This window comes from Carassius carassius, chromosome 26 (genome assembly GCF_963082965.1).
Source record: "Carassius carassius chromosome 26, fCarCar2.1, whole genome shotgun sequence".
Taxonomy (NCBI): Eukaryota; Metazoa; Chordata; class Actinopteri; order Cypriniformes; family Cyprinidae; genus Carassius; species Carassius carassius.
In genome coordinates this window covers 9,767,720-9,793,123 of record NC_081780.1, presented here as the reverse complement: position 1 = coordinate 9,793,123, position 25,404 = coordinate 9,767,720, and the positions used below count along the sequence as shown (strand labels likewise).

At 35.8% G+C, this 25,404-nt stretch overlaps 2 protein-coding genes across 3 annotated transcripts in view; one reads left to right on the top strand and one right to left on the bottom strand.

Moving 5' to 3' along the window:
• klhdc10 (kelch domain containing 10) overlaps positions 1-25,404 on the top strand; it is a 216,414-nt gene that overhangs the window by 173,960 nt on the left and 17,050 nt on the right. The gene's annotated exons all lie outside the window — the stretch shown is intronic.
• ube2h (ubiquitin-conjugating enzyme E2H (UBC8 homolog, yeast)) lies at positions 1,337-25,339 on the bottom strand. The gene is made up of 7 exons (XM_059511095.1): positions 25,058-25,339; positions 5,906-5,982; positions 4,819-4,893; positions 4,367-4,406; positions 3,440-3,492; positions 2,518-2,646; positions 1,337-1,551 (listed from the first exon to the last, which is right to left on the bottom strand). The coding sequence occupies exons 1-7, from the start codon at positions 25,108-25,110 to the stop codon at positions 1,427-1,429; spliced, it is 552 nt and encodes a 183-aa protein (XP_059367078.1). The 5' UTR covers positions 25,111-25,339; the 3' UTR covers positions 1,337-1,426.

Genomic DNA, 25,404 nt, shown 5'->3' with positions numbered 1-25,404 from the left:
CAAGTCCTTCCAAGGCAGATCTTACCAAATGGGATCCTTCGGATAATATCTGTATTCGGACAAGCAGGTTACAAAACCTAAATCCATATGAACATCTAATTTTGATTTCACAACCCAGTAAAACTAACTAGATCTACATGAGGTCAAACAACAGCTATCATAGTTATGCACAAGCAATAGGAAAAGATGATGAACTCTACAAATGTTAGTAAAAATCTTTTTTTTTTTTTTTTTTTGTCTCTTTTCTCTTTAAGGTACTTCTAGGCTAGACCAACAAATTCCTACACGACCACTTCCAAATGTACAAAAGAAAAAGAAAGCTCGTAAATAGGGAGCAGGTGCGAGACAGAAAGAGGAAAAAGACAAACACTCTGTGCATACATTGTTGGTACAAAATAAAAGATTTGTGCTCCGTAAAGCAGGATAGTCACTTCCTGGTCGATTTGTGAAGGTCACTGTGGAAGCGTAGAGCCGTGTTTGGTGATGTGGGGCTTCCACAACAACGGAACAAAAGCCAGAAACATCGAGCTAGTGGAAAAGTTGAGCCTCGCTGTGCTAGCCTCTACATCTACATCCTCTTAAAAAAAACGCTCTAGGAACTTAAAGGGAGTCATATTGAGATTTTCCACTGGCGCTGTATCGAGGACTTGATCGGTGAGCGGCATTCGGTAAAATCCTGATGATTGCTTTAACATACAGCGTGGAAATGTTCCCAAATAAAAAAAAGAGAGTTCCTCTCTTGAACGTTTTCATCTTAAAACAGCTGTTTAAAGAGAAAACAAAAACGAAAATTCAATTAAGAGAGACACAACCAGGGAAGCAACGATAATTCAAAATGACTTGCGTCGGGAAGGTGGATGGAAGTAATGAGGCAAAACGTGTCCGATCCAACTGCAACAACTCCATCTGAAGACCGTCCTGGCAAAAGGTCTAAGCCGTGGGGATTCATGTATCAGAGCATCACGGACACAACTCTCAGTACATTAGTAATATCACAAGGGGACAAAAAAAAAAAAAAGGGCACCCCCTTTTAAATACAGCCTCTGTCCGGGCAGTCTGCATCAGAAAAGTTGGATTAGGGAGGCGATGACATGCATTCCAGCTACGCAGCTACCAACGTGGAATCAAGGCGGAAAACTACAAGCCTTTCTTTTGCTGGGGTGAAGGAGAGGGCGAGTGAGAGAGTGAAAGAGAGAAAAAAGGGGGAAAAAAAACAACCACCAAGAAGTAGAGATAGAACACCAAGAGAGGGTGCCGTATTCATCATCAACGCTAGATATCCATAAAAATCCTGGTTTAGTAATAATAATGATAAAAAAAAAAAAAAAAAATCACCTTGTTTAAATATGAATCTTTTATAGTCTGCTTCGCATGGTTATGAAATAATATAGTCTCTGTGGTAAAGGGGAGAAACTGTCACCCTTAACTACAACTCCATGTCCTGAGCTTCGTCCTCTGAAAAGTCGGACATGGAGCTTTCTGAAGAAGAGTCGCCCGCTCCTTCCTCCTGCTCCTTCAGAGCCTCCTCTGTTGCATATTTCTGAATGTATTCTGAATGGAAACGGGGATAGAAAGAGATGGATGGGAAAAATATGTTAGACATAGAAAGCAAATATTTCACTACAAAAAAATGTATCTAGGCAATTAACTTATTTCATCATGTAAAAAAAAAAAAAATTCTAAATTGATGTTTCACACTTCTGTATCGCTAAATTAACAAATATATGTAGGTCTACCTATGTTTACTCTACCACTCAAAACTATACCATAGCTGCATTTATTTGATAAAAAAAACAAAACAAAAAACAGTAATACTGAAATATTCATACAATTTAAAATTTGAAATGTAATTTATTCCTGTGATGACAAATCTGAATTTTTAGCAGCGATTACTTCAATCTTGAGTGTCACATGATCCTTCAGAAATCATTCAAATATGCTAATTTGGTGCTCAAGAACCATGCATTATTACTATCAGTGTACTATCAGTGTAACTTTATAAACATCTTAACTGTCTCTTTGATTAATTTAATGCATCCTTGCTGAACAAAAGTATTAATTTCTAAAAAAAAACAAAAACAAAAAAAACACCTACTCATCTTTGCTACGCAAAGACAGGAAAAGTCATGAAAAAGCAAAAATCATAAAGACAGGAAACGGTCATGACACTAACATTCATGCTTTTAGAAACAGCTGCCAAGCAAAATGCATTGAAATGACAACACATCCAGCATGCTGCTTAAAAATACTATGACATACTGTTTTTTGTCTTTTTGCAATATTAAAAGTCTTAACTTTTGGCGAAAACAGAATTAAAAGTCAAGACTGATATAGCTTTTACTTTTTACTTCTCGTTAGAATGGAAGGTCAGGCTGGGGTAAAGCAGAGCACCTTTCACCAAACAACATGCATCATTTTTAGAGCAGAAGACATCGTAAAACTGTGATGTGAAACATGGTGACAGATATAAACCCAGAGGCCAGATGGAGGTTAAATGACTGCAACTCTTCCAATCACCTTTGATTTTCTGTTTGTAGTCCTCTGGCCGGTGTAGGTACATGGCTGCGGCGTCCCCATTCAGAGGGTCGATGGGGTTCGGGTAGGCCAGCAACTGTGGCAAAAATGACTCGAAGATATTGGTGAGATCTGTGAGAATAGAGAAAGAGAGGAAGTAGCCTTTAATACAGGAGCAGAGCAAAAGTCTTATGAGCCCTGTGTGCAGCACAAAATGGAGGATTTGTGTTGAGTGACATGATTATGGCCTAATCTCCCTTTCGGTGTGGGGGCTGTGGACATAGATCTCTCTCCGTCTTTCTCTTTTTCTCTCATAGCCAGTACTGTGTGTTCTAGCTGTCACTCCATTACACAAACACAACCTGGTCAATGGCACTAAGCAGCTGAGTACATCTAAACCAAATACCAGAATGTACAGTCAGCCGGTCATTAATACAAATGATGACCAGAAGGCACATAAAATAAAATATTAACAACCAATAAATGTATATACAACTCTTCAAACAAAAACACAAACCAATCAGAATTAGGTATTTCAAAATATCATCAAAACTAGGCAGCAAACAAACTCAATTACACTACTGCATAAAAGATAAATTAACCATATAGTACAATTTTAATTATTGCATTATTATATAGACAAAAACAGACAGACATCTGTAAAAAGACAAGACAACGGTGTTGTGAAAGATAACTGGTGGGATGAGGCCAATTATGTGTGGTTGTTTAGTGCTGTTTTCTGACCTTGCAGGACAGGTATTAGCTCATTCAGAGAGGGTAAGAGGATTACAGGGCACCGAGATCCTGTCTAAGGGGCCGGAGACTTTATTCTACTCCTCAGGCAGCATCAGTGCAAGTTATGAGCATTTATTATCAATGTTCATGAAAGCAAACACATGCAGTGATCATGCTCACATATACGTACCATAAAGAGCGGTCCATGTCTGGTTGATCACATCTAAACACACGGTCCCTGACCTGGACAAAGAATAATGGTCTTGGCATTAGAGGGTAGGCAATATGACCAAAATTAACATTATGCCTCGATCTACTCCTATGACGCACCATCACATTGTTTTACTTTAACTTAGTGTTAGCAGTTGAATTTTGTGGGTATGCAATCTTTTCTAAACAGCATTTTCTTTGCTTTGTCCAGTGGCTTTTTGTGTTAATAGACATCAAAATAATAGATATCACATGAACACAAAACTTTTTGCTGACAATTAGTGCTATGACTGAACTAAAACTACAAATATAAATTTTTCTGTAATAAAAAAATAAAAAAAGCTGGAATAAAATATAAATATTAGATGAAAACGGTGCATGAAAATGTTAGCTTGGCTATACAGGTTTAAATATAAGCACTAAAATAAAACTAATTACATATATATAGAAATATATAAACATACACAATAAAATTAATGAAACCTCAAAAAAAAAATTCACTAAAAATATACAAATAATGCTTATTATCAAGATTAATAATACTATGATGCTATATAAAAAATACAGCTGAAAACAAAAAGGAAAAAAAAAATAGACTGCCATCGTTGATGCCAAATGTTTCATTGTGTAAAGGTGGATAAATAATAATAAAAAAAACACACACACACACACAAAGAAAACTAATGTATGACTTTAAAAGACTGGGCATAAATTGTTGTAACTGTTTTAAACATATGGAAAAGAGCAGCATGAACATTCTTCAAAACATCTTTTATGTTCCACAGAAGTAAAACAAACGTTTTAGAATAACAAGTGTGGGTAAAATACACATTAAAAGGTCTAATGTTTTCCTAAGAGCACACCAAAAGGCAAATTAAAAATCTAATTTAGACTAAAAGAGACTTACGCTTCATCGATGTTCGGATGAAAAATCTTGTTCATAAATCCTGTACAGAGATTGAAGAAGAATGGATGGAGATATAAATAAAACATTCAGTTGCATAGGTTAATGAATGTCACTTATTTATTATTTTTTTTATTTGCATTGCATTAATAAGATTTCGGGAGGAAGGGAATATGCTTGATTGTTATGAATATTGTGAAAATGTCAAACAACCTAATGGTCTTAGACACAAAGGACAGCATTTGATTGCACAACAGGCCATTCCTAACCTTTCTCCAACCACACCATCTTTACAGACCATTAAATATGACATCACAGTAAAGTCATGTGCTTTTTTTTCACCTTTCACACCTTTGAATGTACTCTACCCATCATTTCATACACCACACCAACGTGTGTGACTTTTAAAGGGCACTCAGCTGCCACTTTTGGATAAATGTATAGTAATACTTTACCTATAGAAGGAGATTTGAATGGGTATTTGTCTGGAAGATCTACTCGCACCTTCCATACGCCCCCCTCATATGGAGCTGACAGGAAAAACAGACACACATGACTATTCAAGAAACAATTCACATCTGTTCTAGCATGTAACCGAGGCTATGAAAAGACAAGCAATAATTGTATAATGCAAACTCTAGCTTAGAGGTCTTTGTATTCAGAAGTGACAGTGTGTGGGAGTAACCGTAATAATTAGATGATTATGAATTATATGTGGAATGACACACATGTGGACGGGAAGCAGTGCTGTGTGCGATATAGGGTATGGTGCAATGTGTGCTTGCTCCAAGAATAGCCCTGTGCAATCTGACCCTTGTGGCTAGTAGCTCAAACTACGAAAGGTAAAGCCCAGCCGCAGATAAGACCTGCTCCTACATCTCAAAGCAGAAAAATGAAAGATCGTCCCAAACCAAGAGTTGTGCATGTTTAAATATGCAAAATTGCCATGAATGCTTCATGTGTTAGCTAGGTAAAGAAATCTAATAAGACTGTGAATGTCACGAAACATGTCATGACATGTCAAGGTCTTATTTCACCCCATTTAGAAAGTAGTAAGAAATTACATTATTTATGTATTATTTTAGAATACATAAATACATACACATTTATTCATTTAAATCAATTATGTACAATGTTCTTTTTTGCTTTACAATAAAGAAAATGGAGGGTATGTGCTTAATAATAATTTAATGAAAAGAAAATCAATTCGTATAGCATTATAGTATAGTTTCCTTTAATTTTTACAAGTAATAAAAAAAATACACTAATATCTTTTATATTATTACAATTATGACAAATATATTTATTTGTAAATATTATGACATTTATATATTTCATAGTATTTCTATTACGCATTAAATAATTCCTCCAATTCAAATTATATATAAATTTCTATATTATTAAAAAATAAATTTATTACTATAAAATGTTATTTTTGCATTAAAGTAAAGAGAAATGGAGGTGGGGGATGGTGAAATAAGACCTGTAATGTTTTCATGAGGTTCAATTCAACGTGTTTAAATAAGTAAAAAAAATACTTACTTCCTTGTGGTCCATAAAACTTCACTACAAATTCATTGAGTCCACTCAGGATTGTGACTTCATGTTTGCTCTCGATGCTAATAGAGACTGTTAAGGCAAATTCAAGAGCTTTGATACTGACTGTAAGCAATTTAAAAAAGCAAAGACAAGAAATTAAATTCACAATTCATTTATAGAAAATACTTAAAGGGAAAAAGTTGAAAAAAGTTAAACGAGGTTCAAATAAGAAAGACCCATTCACATCAAAAGGACAATTAAACTCAAGTTAAGGAAAGACACAAGTGGGAGAATGCACCAAAATGACCTTTCAACCCACAAAGAGCAGATTTACACCAACAGATCAATCTCTCAAACTGAGATTCTCACTTAGCCTTTATTCTTAATAATTATTAAGAGGTTCAATTCCTGAGATCGGATGGCAAAACCCCAATCCGTGGGTCTGACCCACAGCTCTCCGACTGATGCACACAGGACATCAGGGCAACTCAATACGACACTCCCGTCATTAGCTATGGTTGTCAGGCTGTCACTTCTCATATTGCTGGTGCAGAGAGCAGCAGTCAGATCCTCGCTGAGCAAGACAATACATGCTCACCACCACATCAAGTCCATGACAGAGACCCGACGCTCTCAGGGACTCACACACAGTCTGCCATCTCGGCTTGAAAACAAAATGCATCCAAAACACAGTTCTCAAGCAGAATTTGTCATGGTTTGCATTTTAATTGAATGAGTTACCGATGCTCTCATGCTATCGTGTGTGTGTGTGTGTCATGTGTCAGCTGTTGTGTAGGCTGCACTGTGACTCAAACCAAACATACACGCTGCCCAGACTGGCTCATGAAGGCAAACATGTTTATGGTCTGTTGAAACTGTGATGTGTCCTGTGACTCGTGTGAGAGTTAACCAGTTGAGTGCTTGTCTCAAGGGTGCCTGTATCAACTGCTGATTCTGGGCTCCACTGGGAAACAGAGCTGTCACATGCAAGTGGTCGCCTTTAAACATCTGCTGTGAGACATCAGGGCTCCAGGGAAAGGTGTGGAAGCCGCTCTCCGTCAGATTATCGTTCATTGCGGCTTTTTGATGCCAGAGTCTCAAGTTGCATGAACTGAATGCCTGTAATTATACAGAGATTTATCTCCAAAAATCTGACATTGTGGAGCGAATTAATTGTATACCTTTTGTTGTATACAATTAACTGGCTCCACAATGTCAGATTTTGTCAGGTTGAAGAGTAATCTTAAAAATGTAATCTCATATATATATGTATATTCACACACGTCACTATTTACTCACTCTTATGCCATTTCATACATGTTTTATTTCTTCTGTGGAAGATAAAGTACCATAGACTTCCACTGCATGTAAGGAAAAACTAAAATGCACTGATACATTTCTCAAAATATCGTCCTTCATGTTCCACAGAATAAAGAAGGTCAAACAGGTTTGGAATGACACGAGGGAGAGTAACTGTTGACAGAACTGAATTCTTTGAGTGAACCAAGTCTAAAATTCTTGTTAAATGTAACAATACAATTTTAAATACACCCATAAAAGTATGTTTAAAATTAACTGATTTGTTCCTACATTCCAAATACGTTTTGTAATGTATCTATTATACATTTAAAATAGGAGTAAAACATTTAAGAAAAAAAAAAACGTTATTTACATTTAATTTATGGGTTGATAACATTTTTACCATTACCAAATTTTACACATTAAGTTTATTATTTTAAATGTGAATTTATTTGTGAACTTGTCTATTTTTTACATTTTATTATTTTTGTTTATTTTTTCTCTTCAGTGAAAAATCCCGTCCTTTATTTTTGTATTCCCACTAGTCCTCCACAGTGATGCAAGGGAGCCAGATTGAGAGAGGCAGAGTGTGACACAGAGGGATAGTGTTTTCTTTTTCAAGACACCAGCTGGCTTCTTTGTCAGTTGTAGCTCTAAGAGGCTGTGGTCACCAAGGTGTTAAACATCAAGGGTTTATTTTAGGCTGTGAAGCATCTGCAAAGACTGAGAGAATAGTGGAAGCACCCAGGAAGAGTGTTTCTGCACAATGCGTTCATGCTTTTACATTCACTAATCTAAATCTGAACAACACACAAGCATCATTAGCTGCTTATCCTCAACCAACACTGACTCACAACAAACGTGATCCTGAAGATTGGACTGATGACTCATGCATAATAAACATGAATTTCACGCACCTTTTTTTTTTTTAACACAAGATCAGTTTCCATTCAGGTAGGAATGTAGTCATCTGGCAGCCTGTACAGGTTGCTCTCGACGAGACTTGGGAGATAAAGAAAGGGGTAAGTGTATGTGTGTGTGTGGAGCTTCAGCAGACCTGTTAAAGAATCTGTGCCCATTGCTGAGATCATGAGACCTCCAGTGGAGAAGCACCACGCTGAGCTGTCCGGCTGTGCCCAATGACACGTGAGACTACTTTTTGCCTGTATATTAAGCCTCTTTTGGATAGACACAAAAGCAATTGCTCATGCATGTACAGACACACACACAGAAAAGCAGAAGCCTAGAGGCTGCAGGGGTTTTACTCCATTCCTCATGCCTTGGAGGCAGTTTTGATGCCTGCTGTTTTCCTTCATCCTGAAGACTACACAGGAAGAGATGGATTCATACTTAAAATACAGGTCATATTCCTCTCCACCTTCATCCTTAGGGAGTCATTTATCAGCACTGTACATTACAACCTCTATTGATTTGATAATTCAATTTTCCTTCAATTCTATATCTGAACTGCAAGGCACGTGTTTCTCCTCTGAGGCATCAGTGACACAGATTTAAAATAGATCATTATTAACTGTCCGGAAATCCTGTACGCATTGAAGAACTGGTTGTCATTACCTATTCATCCTCAAGTCACCGCAACAACATATTGAGTTTTTTTCCAGCGTGAAACACAAAAGGAGATATTTAATAGATAGATAGTTTAAGCTGCCCTTTTCCTTACAACAAAACAGGGTGGCAATTTTGACTCCATAAATGTGGAAGAAGAAAAAAAGTGGTCCATAGGACCCAGAAGTCATTTGAAGCAGCTTTGAGTCAGAAAGACACAACCTGAGTCATTATTTACTATACATTTCAATGTAAACCTTCAGAAGACTTAAAACCGAGCAAACAAGTTGTGTGGACTGCTTTTATGGTGACTTTTGGTATTTTTGAAGCTAGACAGCACCAGTCCCTATTCACTTTCAGTGTTGTTTAAAAGAGCACTGTTAACATTCTTCAAAACATCTCTTTTTGCAATTCACTGAAGCAAGAATGTCACAGCATTAAGACTAAAACTATTAAAAGTCATTTTTAGTATTTTAAATAAATCTGAAATAAACTAAATAATAGACAAAACATTTAAATCGCAAACTAAAAATAAATGTATCAATTTTAATTTACTCAAGCCTAAGTTTAGTCTACTCAACTACTCGTATAGTTCTTATAAAGCGAAAACACATTGTACTATTTATCACAGCAGTGGTGCATCCCTTCCCCAAACATGCAGGCTAGAGAAATGCTGTGTTTTCTTTGACGGCACCTCTGATAATGTTCAATTCTCATAAACAAGGGTTTAACCCCTGCCCAAGGCTCAATCCGGCTGCTGACAAAGCAGCCCAAATGTGATCTCTTCTCACAAAAAGCTGTCTTGGCACCCACCTGTTTTCACCCATCTCAACGCTCCCTCCCCCTTCAATGGATTTGTATGGATTAAGCCATAACCTACAGGAGACCCATGACCCAGTGTTCCTTTAACGCACATGTATAATCTAATCACACTAAACAGACTGATCAATCACCTCATTTAAAAATATCAGAGACATTTATGGAACGAGAGCGAGCACCACTCACATTAGCACTGAAACAACACACGCTTAGACATGGATTCCTACTAGCTGTTGTGGTTGGTTGCACAATGCCGTCTTATGCATACATGATTATGAGTGTTTATAAGCCTGTGTGAATGAACAGGTCCAGACAAGCACATGTCTAGGTATATGATCTTATAGAGAAGCATTTTCTGCTTTGTTCTGTGGGTAAAAAAAAACACTTGTGTAAATGGTCACCCCATGCAGAGGAAAACCACAGGGGGTTCACCTTCTTTTAGAAGTCTGTTGTGAGAAAACAACATACTCGCCTGGACAGACAAATGAGCGACAAACCCAGCATGGAAAAAAAGACATTGAATTTATAATCAAATAAACACTTATTGTGCAGTAAGAAATATTTTGGTCTTTCTGTCAACTTGACGAACAAAGTTTTTGGAGCTTCCATCTGCACTTCATATTGTTTTATGAACAGCATCAGAAGTCTTTGGCAACTTATGCATTTAAAAAAATAATTTTATTTATATATATATATATTCTTTTTTTATCAATTAAAAAAATAATAATAATATTTATCATCTAACATATATAAATATATGTTTACATCATAGAATTGTAATGTCATATCTAATCATGAAAATCATAATTTTAGTATTTTAAAGCTGCTACAAATAATGCACTAATTTGTTTTAGAAGTTTTAAATTAAATTTAGTTTTAGTTAAGTTTAGTAAATATAATGGTTTAGATTCGGTTTTTAAATTTTAACTAAAATCAGAAAAATAAAATGTAAATACAGGTATGCAGTCTGTGGAGTGTAGAAAGTAATTTAGAAAGTTGACGGCCACCACGTTGAATCACATTATGAGCCACAGGGTACAGTTAGAATTAAATCGGTCTCATGCAAAAAAAGACACAAACACAATAGCCAGGTTTACCCTCTCCCTGCAGGAGCAAATCCCTCCATGTTCATACTGGGTAGCCAAGGATGAAAACAGCGGGCAGACATCAACTGCCAAGACACGGCGGCGTAGCAGCATGTTCTTTTCTGAGACGCATTCATTCATCATAACAGACAAACACAGAGGAGGGAATCTTGTTCTCTGACACCTAATGCTAACAGCTGGCCTTGGGGTGCAGGCTAAATATTTACCCACTGCCAACAGGGTGGAAAACACTGTCTGCTTGTTAGTGCCACATTATATACAGGTGATTAAAGGCAATACATCACTATTATACCGCAGGACAGTTCAGTACATGTAAGAGCGTCTGAGTAAAAGATTTGTGGTCTAAAATATTTATGTGTATGCCAAAGGCTGTGGACATTTTGTCCGAAGAGTTTCTATTTTGTAATCCACTCAGACACCTAAGTCCACTAACAGTGTGAAGCCTGCTAATGTTGGTTAAAAAAAAAAACAGCTGGAGCTAGTGGTGCACATCTACAAAACAGATAGGCCCTCACACAAGCTAAATGTGCTAACTATTTTTATTTAAACCTCAAATTAAGGTATAATTTTGTTTCAAACTTACCACCTGGAATTTTCCAAATGCATCCCTAACACCGAACAAGCCTGGACACAATTTTTCCAATGCATTTTCTAATAAGGAAACTTCTGCAAACAGATAGGCGGCTAGCTAACTAAATACCATTAGCTAACGGTAATTAGCTACTCTCCATCCTGCTTGTCATGATTCATGAACTTCTCTGCTGAATCTCATGGATTTTGTCAGATAGACTGTTAAATTTCGCAAGCGACACATTTTCCATTAGCAATAGTGCAGCGATGTCCAAAGCACACTAACTTTTTGTTGGTCAACATGGTAATTTGCATGACTAGCTTGAACCAATGCGAAAATTGTTTTATTAAATCTTTGGTTCTTGAGCGAAATACCAGATCATATGGATTCCTAATAAAATGACTGAATTTCACCTGTGAAATTTCACATGAAGGCAAATGTGAATTTTATGGGTGCCCAGAAGCATATACTAACAGTACCCAACAAGAGTTCACTTATATTGACGTTAAAGAAAAAAAAATAATTTCAGAACTGTTGCACTTTAATAGAAGAGTGACTTTTTGCAAAGAGGGCGGACCGTTTTTTTTCTCTCTTGGTGCCATGCAGTCACAAGCACACTATTTTGCTCAAGTTGGGCAGATGAAAGACAGGAAGTGTGGCAGTTTTTAGTCTGCACGATGCTAAGAGGAAGTACACGGGTTCACTGATGGAGAAACAGACAAGACGCACTTTAAGTTTTAAGATTCCATTCATTCATCTAGCGAAAATGTGTGTCATGATTTGCATCAGGTGAAATAGGGTAAGAAAGACAGACAACAAACCCAACAGGAAGCCATCTATGCTCAAATTCCAGTACCCCAAAAACAACTTCCTATCCTAGTGTAACCTCACACCCTTCCCCAGCTGTCTGGCTCAATGACTCGCTGTGTAAGTCTGCTCTTCTCAGAACTGAAGTTCTGCTGTGTGCAGCTTACCTCTGGAGTCACATGAATGAAAGTCCAAGGATTTTCTTTGAATCTGGTTAGATCTCAGAAAGAGATTTGGTTAATTAGTGAAAAGTGTGCATTATTAAAGTCACCATTCCTGAAAAGAACTGCATAAAATCTCCCTTCCCTTGTCCTAACTCTCTCCATTAGGGCTCTATTTAATTCCCTAATTAACTAGCTCTCATTTGATCAGCAGGAACATGCACAGCTCTGAGCCTGTCTTTATCTCTCCTGGACATCTGCTGCACTCCAGACTAAGGCTAGGCAAAATATCAAAAATGAATTATATAGTTGTGATTTGGCTGGCGATATGAAATTAAGTTACATTTTGAATATGATAATGATTTTAAGCATTAATGGCTCCTTGGCTATTATGTTTCTTAAAGACTGTGCCGTTAGAAAAAAATAGCAGTAGTCCTTGCCAATTAGTATGCATGCCTTAATAGCAATTAAAAGGGATTAATACTAACAGTCATTTAAATTTCAATTAATGTTTGATTTATTTCCTTAAACTAGCTCAAACTGTTCATTCCAATTAATGATGTGAACAACTCAACGGTCATCATTCTAAAAAATGTTATGATCATCCTTAAAAATGAAATAATTACATAAAAAATAAACATGTTAATAATTTTATGTACTTTTAAACTGTCTTAGTTGTTATATTAAACATTTGAAATATATATGGCAACAACAATATGTATTTAAAATATACAGTATACTGTATATAGTGGAAAAGAATTAATGTGGATATATGCATTACTGTAAATAAATAAATATTCTTTCCTGCTTACATTCAGTGAAAAACCATGTTAAAAACCTTGGTTATTTTAAAAACTATATTTTGACTTTTGTCATAGTTCTTACATTAAGCATTTGAAATATACATGGTAACAATGGCTGTTTGCCATAGCTATTTGCCACCATGCAATTAGAGTTAATTTATACAGATATCAAATATATATTATATATATATTTTTTTTTTTTTAAATCTAGCTACATCACACAGCCAGCCCTATGCCAGAACAGAAACACCACCCTGCTGTGACACATCTACTCTCTGTGATACACTATACCACATTAAAGCACATACTCAGAGAAGTGCACTCAAGGAGTGCAAACATTTATATGTTGGACTGTTGTAGATGTGTGCACAACTCTAGATATGTCTGTTTGCATTATGTCTCATAAAGGCATAGTCATCTTTAGCCATCTTCATTAAAGAACTGTTGAATGAACATTGCCAGCATGTAAGTGTGCATTTGTTGATCTGAAAGCGAGCAGCAGCTGCCTGGTTATATATGTGTGTGTGTGTGTGTGTGTGTGTGTGTATGAGAGCGGATGAGTGAGGAGGGGAGAAGAGAGTGGAATCTGGATCTACCATTCACTTTTGGTAAAGCACAACCCAGGGCCTTAAGGGCTGAAACTGTTTACCTGTAAGATTAGCAACCTCTTCCACATCATCTTTTATAGAATTAACTAAGCATTAACCTAATGCAGCCACCCAGGAAACCACAGCAGGAAATTAATATTACGGTACTAAGACTTATTTACATTACCAGTGGCATTATGAACTGCAGAAGACAAGTGATTTAGAGAATGAATGGATGGATGATGGGTCATTATGAAGTCATGAAGAAACGAACCCTAACCTACTAAAAGAAAAAAAAAGAAAAAACAGAACAGTGACCAAAATATAGCCTATTATTAGTGGTTGATAGAGTATAAAAGGAAGCATGTGGCTGAAGGCTGGTATACATTTGATGTGTTATTTTAGTATTACTGAGATTTTTTTATAATTTATATTTCAGATAACTAAAACCATTAAAAATAATTGTTAACTATAATAAAACCCTGGTTGATATGTGATTTAAAGATAGCAAATTATAATTATTCTATAAATTAGTCACAATTAATTTGAAATTTATATTATAATTACTTTAAAAATAAGGAAATTTGAAAATCTGAATTTGCTAAAAATGTAATACAATTAAATCAATAATAATAGCTTTCATTAATGGTAGTCTGATGCTTCTTAAAATGTTTATTAAAAAAACAAATCTAATGGCGTTCATTTAATCCATATTAAAGAAGTTATAAAAAGATGTTATCTTGCCATAACATAACTACTAATAAAATTATCCAACAAGTATGAACGGGCAGAATTAATATTTTTTTTCCTTTAATGACGTTTTCTCTTTTCAAGATTTGCTGGCATCTTTATCTCTATAATGATTTTTTTCCAGTTTGTTTTATTTTGGACAACATAACGACTAATAAAATGATCCAACAAGTATGAACAAGCAGTATTAATATATTTTTTTTCCCTTAATGATGTTGTCTCTTCAAGATTTGCTGGCATCTTTATCATTGTAATACTTTTTTCCCATTTTTTTTTAAATCTTGCAAAACATAATTACTAATAAAATGAGTACAAGTTAAGTATGATCGGCAAGTATGATCAGACAGTAATAATGGTTGTTTTTTTCCCTTCATGAAATTGCCCCTTTCATTAGATTCACATACATACACATATATTTTTTTTATGTTAACCAGTTGAGCTTAAACCGCAGTGATAGTGGTGACCATCACTGCTGGCCTCCGAGTCCAGCTGACCTCTGGCCTATCTAGCCCAAATGGACGCTAACCTTAAACACAACAGGCCGTGCCCTCTAAATAAGTGGAGCTGTTGTAATACAGTGCTCTGGGCAGTCACATATGTGTGTGTCATTTCACAGAGGGTCACGTAAAGACCTGGAGTGCAAATCCTGAACTGAACATAATAATGCTTTCTGTTGGCAATACTGGAGTACAAATAACTAGATGCAGTTCGATTGTGTTTGCTCACACTAACAGGATACAGCCTGAGTCAAGCGGATTGCAATTTTGAAACTTTAACTAAAATCTTACACAACAGATTTGACCATTTTTTAACTTTGATTATCTGAAGAAAAAGTGTTTATGCCAGACATGATTTATGTGTTTTGCATCAGTAATTTTATTGTTAACTGAAACTATTTATAATAGATTTAGTTAAGATGAAATACAAATATTAATGAAAACTTAACATTTCTTATTCTTTTTTCTAGAAATGCCAATTAACTGAAATAAAACAGGTTTACGTTGAAGTAAAAAAAAAATCAATTGCTTTCAAAACAATTTACACTTTCAAAACGAAAATTGAAAGTTTAAAAATAAAGGCCAATTGAACATAAATACTATAATAGTATATAAACAATAAAAAAATAACTGCCTTGCATATGATTTCCTCTGTTGTTACCTTAAGGACAGGAAATGACATCATGGAACCTGACATGGCTCACGTTTTCTGCAGTTAAAATGGTTTCAGATGTGCATGTCTGTAGCAATAGTCTCTTGCACAAACCAATATAATGGGACCCGACAGACCTTCGCTTTTAATCGAACACCAGCAGCTGAGTTCATTACGGTTCTGACTCATTTGAGGTGCACTTTATTGTTCACTGCAGGAGACATGATTGCTACTTGGAATCAGTGTTACTTTTTCCTGAAAGCCATTTTCAGAAGGACCCCACACACACATTATGGTCTCCTTCTAATAACCAAACTATCTATGAAACATACACACAATCCTAAAGAAACGGTCACATACGGCACTGCTTCAAGGTTGAGCGGCCTGTGATTTGCTGGCATGCTGAGTGAGGAGAAGTATTCTGATCTACTGTAGCACAGGATCCAAATGTGTTTTGATTTTACTCCGTACCAAAGCAGCTAACCTCCCTTCAGACATCACAAGTTTCTTATTCCGAGTGGAATGCTGTAATCTGAAGCGCTCTGTTAAGATGAAAACTCTGATCCCAGAGGCCTGAACATAGTCTGTGAATACTGATGGAGAAAAAAGAAACGAGAAAAGAAAAGCCTGGGCACACTTTACATATCAATGGCTGTCTCAGCCCATATTTCAAAGGCATCAAAATCCAAATTGAAATGCCCTTGTGTGTAAAACTTCAACCTGTGCTTTGCCGCGGATGACCCGAGAAAGCTTGTTGGCATACAGTATACAATTCAACTGCATTTCCACAAAGAACACAAAATTAAGCACAACTTGTACTTTCAGACATAAAATGTTCATGTGAAATCAATAGAGTTTCTAAACGGAGCTGTGACTTTGACTAAACGTATTTCCTGCTAATGACAAATAAATGAGGCCATAAAGTTTACAGTTGAGGCATCACAAGGCTCCGCTGCTATTTTGAGTTACAGAATCTCCTGTGAGAGATCTTGATCTCTTTCCTGCTCTCTTAGGGCCGGCTCCTGAGAACACACAAACCAGCCAAACATTGCCAGAATCTCAATCACACGCTGTGGCCAAGTGGACCCTGCTCTTATTTCCATAGACAAACAGCAACAAAACAGAGTGCCACAATGAGCTTTCATCAATATTACCCTGTCTGATGCTGCTTAAAACGTTTATTTCCTCCTTCGGCATACTGACCCGAATTGCATTAAATAGAATTTCCTAAAGTGTTTTATACTATTAAAGTATTGCAGCAAGAATTTAGTTTTAACAACTTGCAAAACATTAACAATGCTACCTTTTCGAGGAGTAAAAAATGGTCTAATCTTATTATGCTATAAATATTTACCATAATAATTACACATACAATGCTAATGTTAAAGGCTCTAGAGGTTATATACAAGTTTAAATTCATATATATATATATATATATATATATATATATATATATATATATATATATATATATATATATATAGTACAGACCAAAAGTTTGGAAAGATTACTATTTTCAATGTTTTTGAAAGAGGTTTCTTCTGCTCATCAAGCCTGCATTTATTTGATCAAAAATACAGAAAAAAAATGTAATATTGTGATATATTATTAAAATTTAAAATAATTGTTTTTAAATTTATTATACTTTAAATTATCATTTATTTCTGTGATGCAAAGCTGAATTTTTAGGATCATTATCACATGATCCTTTAGAAATCACTCTAATATGATGATTCATTATCAAAGTTGGAAACAGTTCTGCTGCTTAATATTTTTTCAGAACATGTGATACTTTTTTAGGATACTTTGATGAATAAAAAGTAAAAAAAAAAGAACAAGAAAAAAAAGAAGCTATGTTTTTAAAATATAAATATTTTGTAATAACAATATACACTACTGGCAGTAATTTGGGGTCAGTAATCTTTTTTCTTTCTTTTTTTTTTTTAATAAAATCAATACTTTTATTCATCAAGGGTGTGTTAAATTGATAAAAAGTGATAGTAAAGAAAATATATTATTAGAATATATATTAGAATTTTTTTTTTGTTTTTTTTGAATAAATGCAGTTCTTTTTAACCTTTTATTCATCAAATATATTAGACAGCAGAACTGTCTCCAACACTCATAATAAATCAGAATATTAGAATGATTTCTAAATGATCATGTGATAGACTGGATGTCACATGTGACACTGAAGGCTGGAGTAATGATGCTGAAAATTCAGCTTTGCATCACAGGAATAAATTATTTCTTTTAAGTATATTCAAATAGAAAACTATTATTTTAAGTTGTAATAATATTTCACAATATTACTGTTTTTTCTGTATTTTTGATCAAATAAATGCAGGCTTGATGAGCAGAAGAAACTTCTTTCAAAAACATTAAAAATAGTAATGTTTCCAAACTTTTGGTCTGTACTGTATATATATATATATATATATATATATATATATATATATATATATATATATATATATATATATATATATATATATATAATTACTAACATAACGATCGAATTAGTACGATCAGTCGGCAATAATGTTTTTTTTTTTTTCTTAACATTGTCTCTTTACAAGATTTGCTGACATCATCTCTATAGGTTTTTTTTCTGGCTGTTCCAAACAGGTTTCTGTGGGTGGAAAAGGGCAGGGTCCATCAGCATGCAACACACCAAGGCTCAAGCAACCATATCACCTGAAACATCCTGCAGCTACACGATAAAACACCCGTGCACTCAGCTGATTACACCACGACTCGTACCAATGCAAAACGTCAAAATTCTCCGTCAAATAAGGGCACCTAAGATTGACATATCATTATACATAAGTATAGCCATTACAGTCTAATATAGGTTACAAAGATATTCATATACAATCAAAGCTTATCTGATTATCTAGTTTCAACTTCATCTGCAGCATTTAGATTTGATCTAACAGATAATCGTTGTGTGTTTTGGACTGCTGTAAAACAACCCTTCCATTCTCAAAAGGAAAAAAGCGCACACGTGGCGCAGCCCCAAACATCAGACAAAGAGAGGAACTTCAGTCCATCTGTTTTCAGCCTGAGGTTGGCCATGCGTGCAGGAAACTGCAGTGTTATTGTGGGATTACAGAGGGCCTCAAATCTCCCACTGTCAAGGGGCAGATGCATCCACGACCCGACCGTTTGCCCTCCCTGTCCGTCAAACCCACTTGAACAGAAGCAATCCTTTACAGCCAATAAGCTCATCTACATTTAGACTCTTGTAGATCAATTGAAATTTGAAAATGAAATGATACGCTTTTGACATAGAAACTGAAAAGAGAGATTTTATACAAAACTGAAAATGATGTCCTAATTTACCTACTCACCCTCAACACTGCCCAAAAACCATATAACGTTCTCAATCCAAGGAATACAAAAGAGATGTTTAGCAGAATGTTCAGGCTACTGTGCACACTATCAAAGAGGATAGCTAATCCACTTGCAAAGCTACACAAAAAGACAAATGAATAAATGACAATAAATAAATGACTAAATAAAATGAATTCATAACTAAAAATGAATGATTATAACAGAGACAATATAAAATAAAAACAACTAAATTAATAAATAAATACTAAATATAAAAAATTATTAGTGCTGGGCAATGATTAATCGTGATTAATAGAATCCAAAGTAAAAGTTTTTATTTATATAATGTGTGTGTACTGTGTATATTTATCATGTATAAAGACACACACATGTACTATACATTTTGAAAATTTGATCTGTATTTACACTTCTACATTTCTATTCATATAGTAATTTATATTAAATATAAATAAACAAAACATTTTTCTTAAATATATACATGCATGTGTATTTATATAAACATAAATATACACAATAGGGCCAAATAGATTATGTAGACAAAAACTTTTATTTATTAATCATTGCCCAGCACTAAAAAATATAAAAAACTAACAATTATTCTAGAAAAAAAATTTTTTTTTCAAATTGCATTTGCTAATTTATGTATCTGGTTTTATCAAAAACAACTTGCAGTTAATTTAAGCTGCATCTTATCAATTAACCCATTGCCTGGGAATCAAACCTTTGATGCTGACATTGCTAGCTCCATTCTCTACCAGTGGAGCTCAACAGGATATCAATGCTTGGTAAACCTGACACCAATGGTCAGCCTTTCAAAGCCATTTCAGTTCAACATGCACATTCTAACAGCAAAAACAGATGAGAATGATGGGGAATATAGTTCAGTAGCAGCCGTCAGACAGGTACTAATACAGCAGCAGCACAGTCATAAGACTCCATGGGCATATGAAAGCAGGCTGGGGAAGGCTGGATGTCAGCTCATGCACAAAGAGGCCGATCGCACCAGATAAAGCCTTCGACTGGTCTTACACACCGGGGCCTCTGCCTCAGCACCACAGGGATCCGATCCACTCCAACAAACACAGGGGGCATTTCTAATGTCCCTGGTTTTCCATGTTGGCAAGGGCCCCAGAAAACTTTCACTGCTCTCTGCATCTTTCCTCAATGTAGCGGAGCCGAACAATGGATGCTGGTACACTAGGAATCCCCCTCCCCCTCACATACATGGAGCTGAAATGTTCAGGCCGACAACATGACTGAAACACAACCAACTATTATAACAACCAACAGCTTTACAGGGGAATTCATACCACAGAGCTCACTCACATTAACAAATCCTGTTTACAAACAGCGATGCCTGGACATCTCAGAGAAGGTGGGATTGAGTAATCGTTGTTGTAACGAACACTCAATCTCTTTATTTTTCCTGTGTACAATCCCTTATGTGGCCTTTGTTTGCTCCTCTAAAGACTTGGCAGTCAAACAAGAAGATAGAAACGCAAAGCATTCCTAAAGGAGACTTGCTTTCAATTTATAATCCTCTACTTGTTTCTTAGTAGTCAAGATAAAAGAAGGACTGCACAATAGGAACACCTAGATATTTTAAGTGTTTGCATATTCAAAGTGATGCCAGTGGCCATTTTGCAGACTATAAAACAGGCCCTAAATGCTCTTATTCGCCAAACTATTGCTCACAGTGGAAGCAAGTTTACAAAAATCCAGCACAAAAATCCCCTGATTACAGATCAACGAGTTGTGCAAGAAAAATAACAAGCAGTCTTGGATCTACTGCACACCTTGATATACAAAGCTCGAACCTGGCTTCACGACATGGCACAATCAGAACATTTTTTATATTTAATAAGCCATGTGAAGTAGAAGTTTGGGCTAATGAGATTGTACTTTGGGAAAGACTACTCAGCATGACACTACATTATATCTAACAACTTGAAATTTAATGTAAGAGACTTATCATGGCTAGTTCAGATTCAGTGTTATATATTTCTATAGAGACAGTGAAAACAAACACTAAAACTTAAGTTATTTAAAAATACATTTTCTGAAGAAAAGGTCTCTGCAAAATTCCATGTGGCTGTTAATGAGTTCTAAATAGCTTTGAAGAGCATTGCTGGGGTTTTTGCTCAAAGGTTCCTTATTTACTCCTTATTTATATACATGTATGTATATGTGTGTTACTAAAAGATCTATATACATATTTTTTTTTTCTTTTTCTGTTCAGTAATTCAACAAGTGGAAGTCATATTTCACATGATAAATTATGTTCATAGCACAAATGGTGTACAAAAGTTTAGTGGTTTTATAATTAAAGCTAGGCCTATTTTCAAGCACTAGGAAATCAATGTAGATCAAAATAATAATGATAGTAATAATAATAATAGTAATAATAATAATAGCGATAAAGACTAGTTAAACTCTCAGGTGTCGAGTGAAATCTTAGTAATGGAATACATTTCATAATGACAAATCATTACACTCAGTAGGTAAACTGACCTTGCTAACTAGAGCGCTTTGGTTACAGTTGCTCTAGCTAATTAGATCAAGACTTGGTTTGGCAAAAGAAAACCTTGAGATAAGAACCACTAGAGCTCAGTCCACACTGATTAAATCAGGAGGTCTTTAAGTCCCAGATAAATAAATTCAAAAGACCTCCATCTCTCAGTGAACAGACGATAAGCTAAATGAGAAGTGCAACAGATATTACACAACATATTGACATTATGCTATTCCATGCTGCCCTGTCAAAGCCAACAGCCATCTTTGACCTGTTCTAACATGTTTCAGAAGTATCTGTTGATGTCAAAGATGGGTCATCATCTCTCTCTCGCTCGAGCTTAGGAAGTGCTCAAGGCAGCTCGGCACGGCGAGGTCATTATGACATACAATTTGCGAATTCCCAGTTGAGCGTGATCCAGATCCGCAGCTCTCTGCTGCCCACAGCAAATTACCGAGCGTGGATCACGGTGTCCGATCATAACAGCAACTTAACGGCACTGCTGCTTGCCCTTCATAAGAGAATGCAGAAAACAACTTATACATGGAAAGCTCCATATCCCAGTTACAAACACTTGTCCCAAGCAACAGGAGGCACTTTGGAAACCTGCTCCCAGTTGTCACATGTCTGTCGGTTTCCCCTTAAGGGTATTTGGTATTTAAAATGTGTTTTCTCATGGCTGTCAGCGTGTATTCTGGGGGAGGGTGGGCTTCTTTGCATGGGTTTTGCAATGACAAATGTGACTGTCCACCCACCATATTGTTGCATAGCTGTTCTAGATCCTGTGAATAAATTCTCACATGATTAAGCTAATGTAAATGTGACAAACATCACCAAACTGAGCAGTTTTGAGTGATTAGACTCCTCTCAATTGCCATTAATATGTCAGCCAACAGGTAGTCACACCGGACAGCCTGGACAATTAAAGTGGCCTTGTTCTCCTAGTGAAAGGTTTGTGTGGAACAGCTGACCAAAATAATACAGGAAGCTAAATTACATCATTACTGTAATTATCTCTCCATGTGTGTGTGTTTGTGTGTGTATTGCACCTCCGAACTTCCTTAAAATACTTTAAGAGGAAACTTTTAGGTCATTCTTGCCACCTGCTTGAAGGGCTCTAAAAAGTTGCCCCTGCCATCAGCTGTTTTTAGTTATTAAAGCCCTTCACCTTTAACCTCTACCCTCAGCTCCAGAAGTGTGTATTTTCTGCACTAATAGCAATACCAAACAGGTTTCCCTAGTACTATTGGTTTATAAACGATGACTCCACCCCTAAACTCATAGGGGCACTTTTCTTAGCTTCCTTGTTGCTAGTATTTCCCCCATTCATTTTATACCTTAAAAATATATATTTTTAACTACAAGGTGAATCTCAAAATTATAAACTTTGATTTGAAGCATATAAGTATTTAAAACTGGGCAAAAAGACAAAAGTACAAGATTGTGTACTTATCAGCTTTAATGAGGGAAAGAACTACAATCCCAAGAAGCACTGCAAATGACAATCAAAAAATAACGATGAATTACTATATAACTCAAAGATGTTGCTTACAGAAATAATATACTTGTTTACTATAAAATAAGCATATTATACATTAAAAGTTTTGAGAGTGCAGGAGACTGACTTGTTTACGTCATTCAAGTCCACCAGGAATTCTGCTGCGGAACACAATCATTAAAAAAATAATAATACATTACATTTAGAAATTTAATTATTATAATAATAAATAAATAAATAAATAAATAAATAAATAAATAAATAAATAAATAAATAAATAAAAGTTAAAATGATGTGAATTTATGGCTTCAACAACATCCATTAACGACCTTCTGGGCCAAGTTCGAATCCCAGCTAGCGGACCTTTCCCAATCTCTCTCTCCCACTTCACCTCCTATAAAGTCCTATCATAATCAAAAATGCCAAAAATAGTGAAATATAAATGATATTAACTTTTAGAACATACAAACAGCAATGTTTTCACAGATCTACACCGTTCACACTTTTTTTATTTATTTAGAGCAATTAACCTAATAACAATAGCTTAAAGATAAATGTCAATTAATATTATACAGGAAAACAGTATTATTTGACATCGGAAAAAACACAAACCTCGGGTTTAACTAGGAAATACTGTCACTCAACTCAACGTTTAAACCCACCTACTTGCAGTTTCCGGGTAGTAACAGAGCGGCCAATCATAAGGCTAGTTCCTACTGCTCCAGACAAAAACATAACGAGACATTCCCAGAGCCTTTCAGGACTTTACAGACATCTCAAACAGTGTTTCATAATTTACTTTTTAATATAAATACATAAGACAAGCAGTACACAGCTCTGAGTCGCATGACGACAGTCAGAAGCAAGACAACTTTCTCGAGCTTTAAAGCAAACAAATAAATGCGGGTTTCTTTTGTTCAAAACAGCTCGACATAACTGCACTTCATGAATGATCAACCACACGTTTAAAAGACCAAAAGAACTGCGTGTTCTAGATGCTTAGACAAAAACCTCAACAAAAAACACTGACAGCACAGCCAAACCACATTAGGAAAAAAAGGCATGTTACACGCATAATAGCCACGGCACTCTTGAGCACAAGCGGACGAAAAACAACTCCACAAAACTTTTGCTGTTTGTCAGTTATGTCATACAAACTATAATGATTTTTATGGACTAGTGACATAGAGACAAACATCCGCACCCAACCACAGTAGCAACAACACGACTTCCCCTGCTCTCTTGTCAAAAGGTTTAAAATCAGAAAAAGAAAGATGGTAACTGTTAAATACAGGCTAAATTTCCTGTCAAAACATTTAACCCCCAAACGAGAACATTCGAGCTTCACAAAAGCCAGAAAAAGAAAAACACATTCAGACATTAATATAAAACGCCGCCGAATGTGAAGTTTGTTGTTATTTAAAGAGCATTTTAAAATGTCTAACGTATATTTAAATCAACAATTTGTATTTGACGATCTCTTTTGTTTTCGTGTAATACACACAGATCCGTCTTAAAATATCTCGAAAGGGCTAACAAATGTCTGTTTTTGATTATAATACGGCAACAAAAACAATCAACAAATAAATAAATAACTGGCTTGTGAGGTTGTGCTAGCTCGCTAGCAGGCCAAATGCACAGTAACATTCACCATTTTGTTCAAAAACACGTCTAGTTTTGTCAGAGATCATACAAATATCGATATCCGATCGGTATCTATACAAATACGTGTTTAAATTTTGTGGATGTCAAGCGCTGGGGTGGATTTGGAGAGAAAAGCTATGACAAAACACTCAAAGGACACTAAGCAAGAGATCTGCTATAAATAATCCTCAACATTTCTGCCTTTGAACGCTGACAACAAACAAATCCCGTCGAGAAAAATCAAATTTGTAGGTTAAGTTGTGTTATTTGAGAAATGGACGTTTATGAGTCTTGGCTTTGTTGCTTGGCCGCACTGGCAACCATCAAAACACTTTTGTCGTCAAAAGCTGATCACCATCCAATAAACCATTACACAGGCTTTGACAACTGTTTTTCAGAACAGACGGGCGCCCATAATGTGTTTAAAGCAGTAGGAGAAGCGTTTTAGGTCTGTTTTCACGAACACTGGAGGTGTTTGACGGCAATAGCGTTACAGTAATTATGTTGTTTATATTTTAAAGGATACAGTTTCACCACGTCGGTGTCCATTCGTCTTTTGCCCGGACTTGGAGACGACATCGTTATATACTCCTCTTTCCGATGACCGAAGCTCGAATCTTTTGCGACTGATTCTCGATCCCTTGGCCTCTACCGAAACTGTATAGTTTTGCACATTGGCACACGGCAAGCTGTCGTTCCGAGAGTTTTCGCCCTCCACTTTCTGTCCGCAGCGGATGGCACTGGTAGTCCTCTGCCCACACTGCGCTCTCTCTCTCTCACACAGCTATCTATCCCTCCGCCGATGACGTCACGTCTGCTCGACGAAAGGTGTCCCCCCTCCTTCTATGCGGCGTTTCGGGCTACGTCATAAAC

Excerpts from the sequence above, each read along its gene's own strand:
- ube2h (XM_059511095.1), bottom strand. The coding sequence starts at position 25,110 with ATGTCGTCTCCAAGTCCGGGCAAAAGACGAATGGACACCGACGTGGTG. Across the intron at positions 5,983-25,057 it reads GACACCGACGTGGTGAAACT|CATCGAGAGCAAACATGAAG; the intron begins GTATCCTTTAAA and ends AGTCTCTATTAG. Across the intron at positions 4,407-4,818 it reads ATTCAAATCTCCTTCTATAG|GATTTATGAACAAGATTTTT; the intron begins GTAAAGTATTAC and ends ATCTCTGTACAG.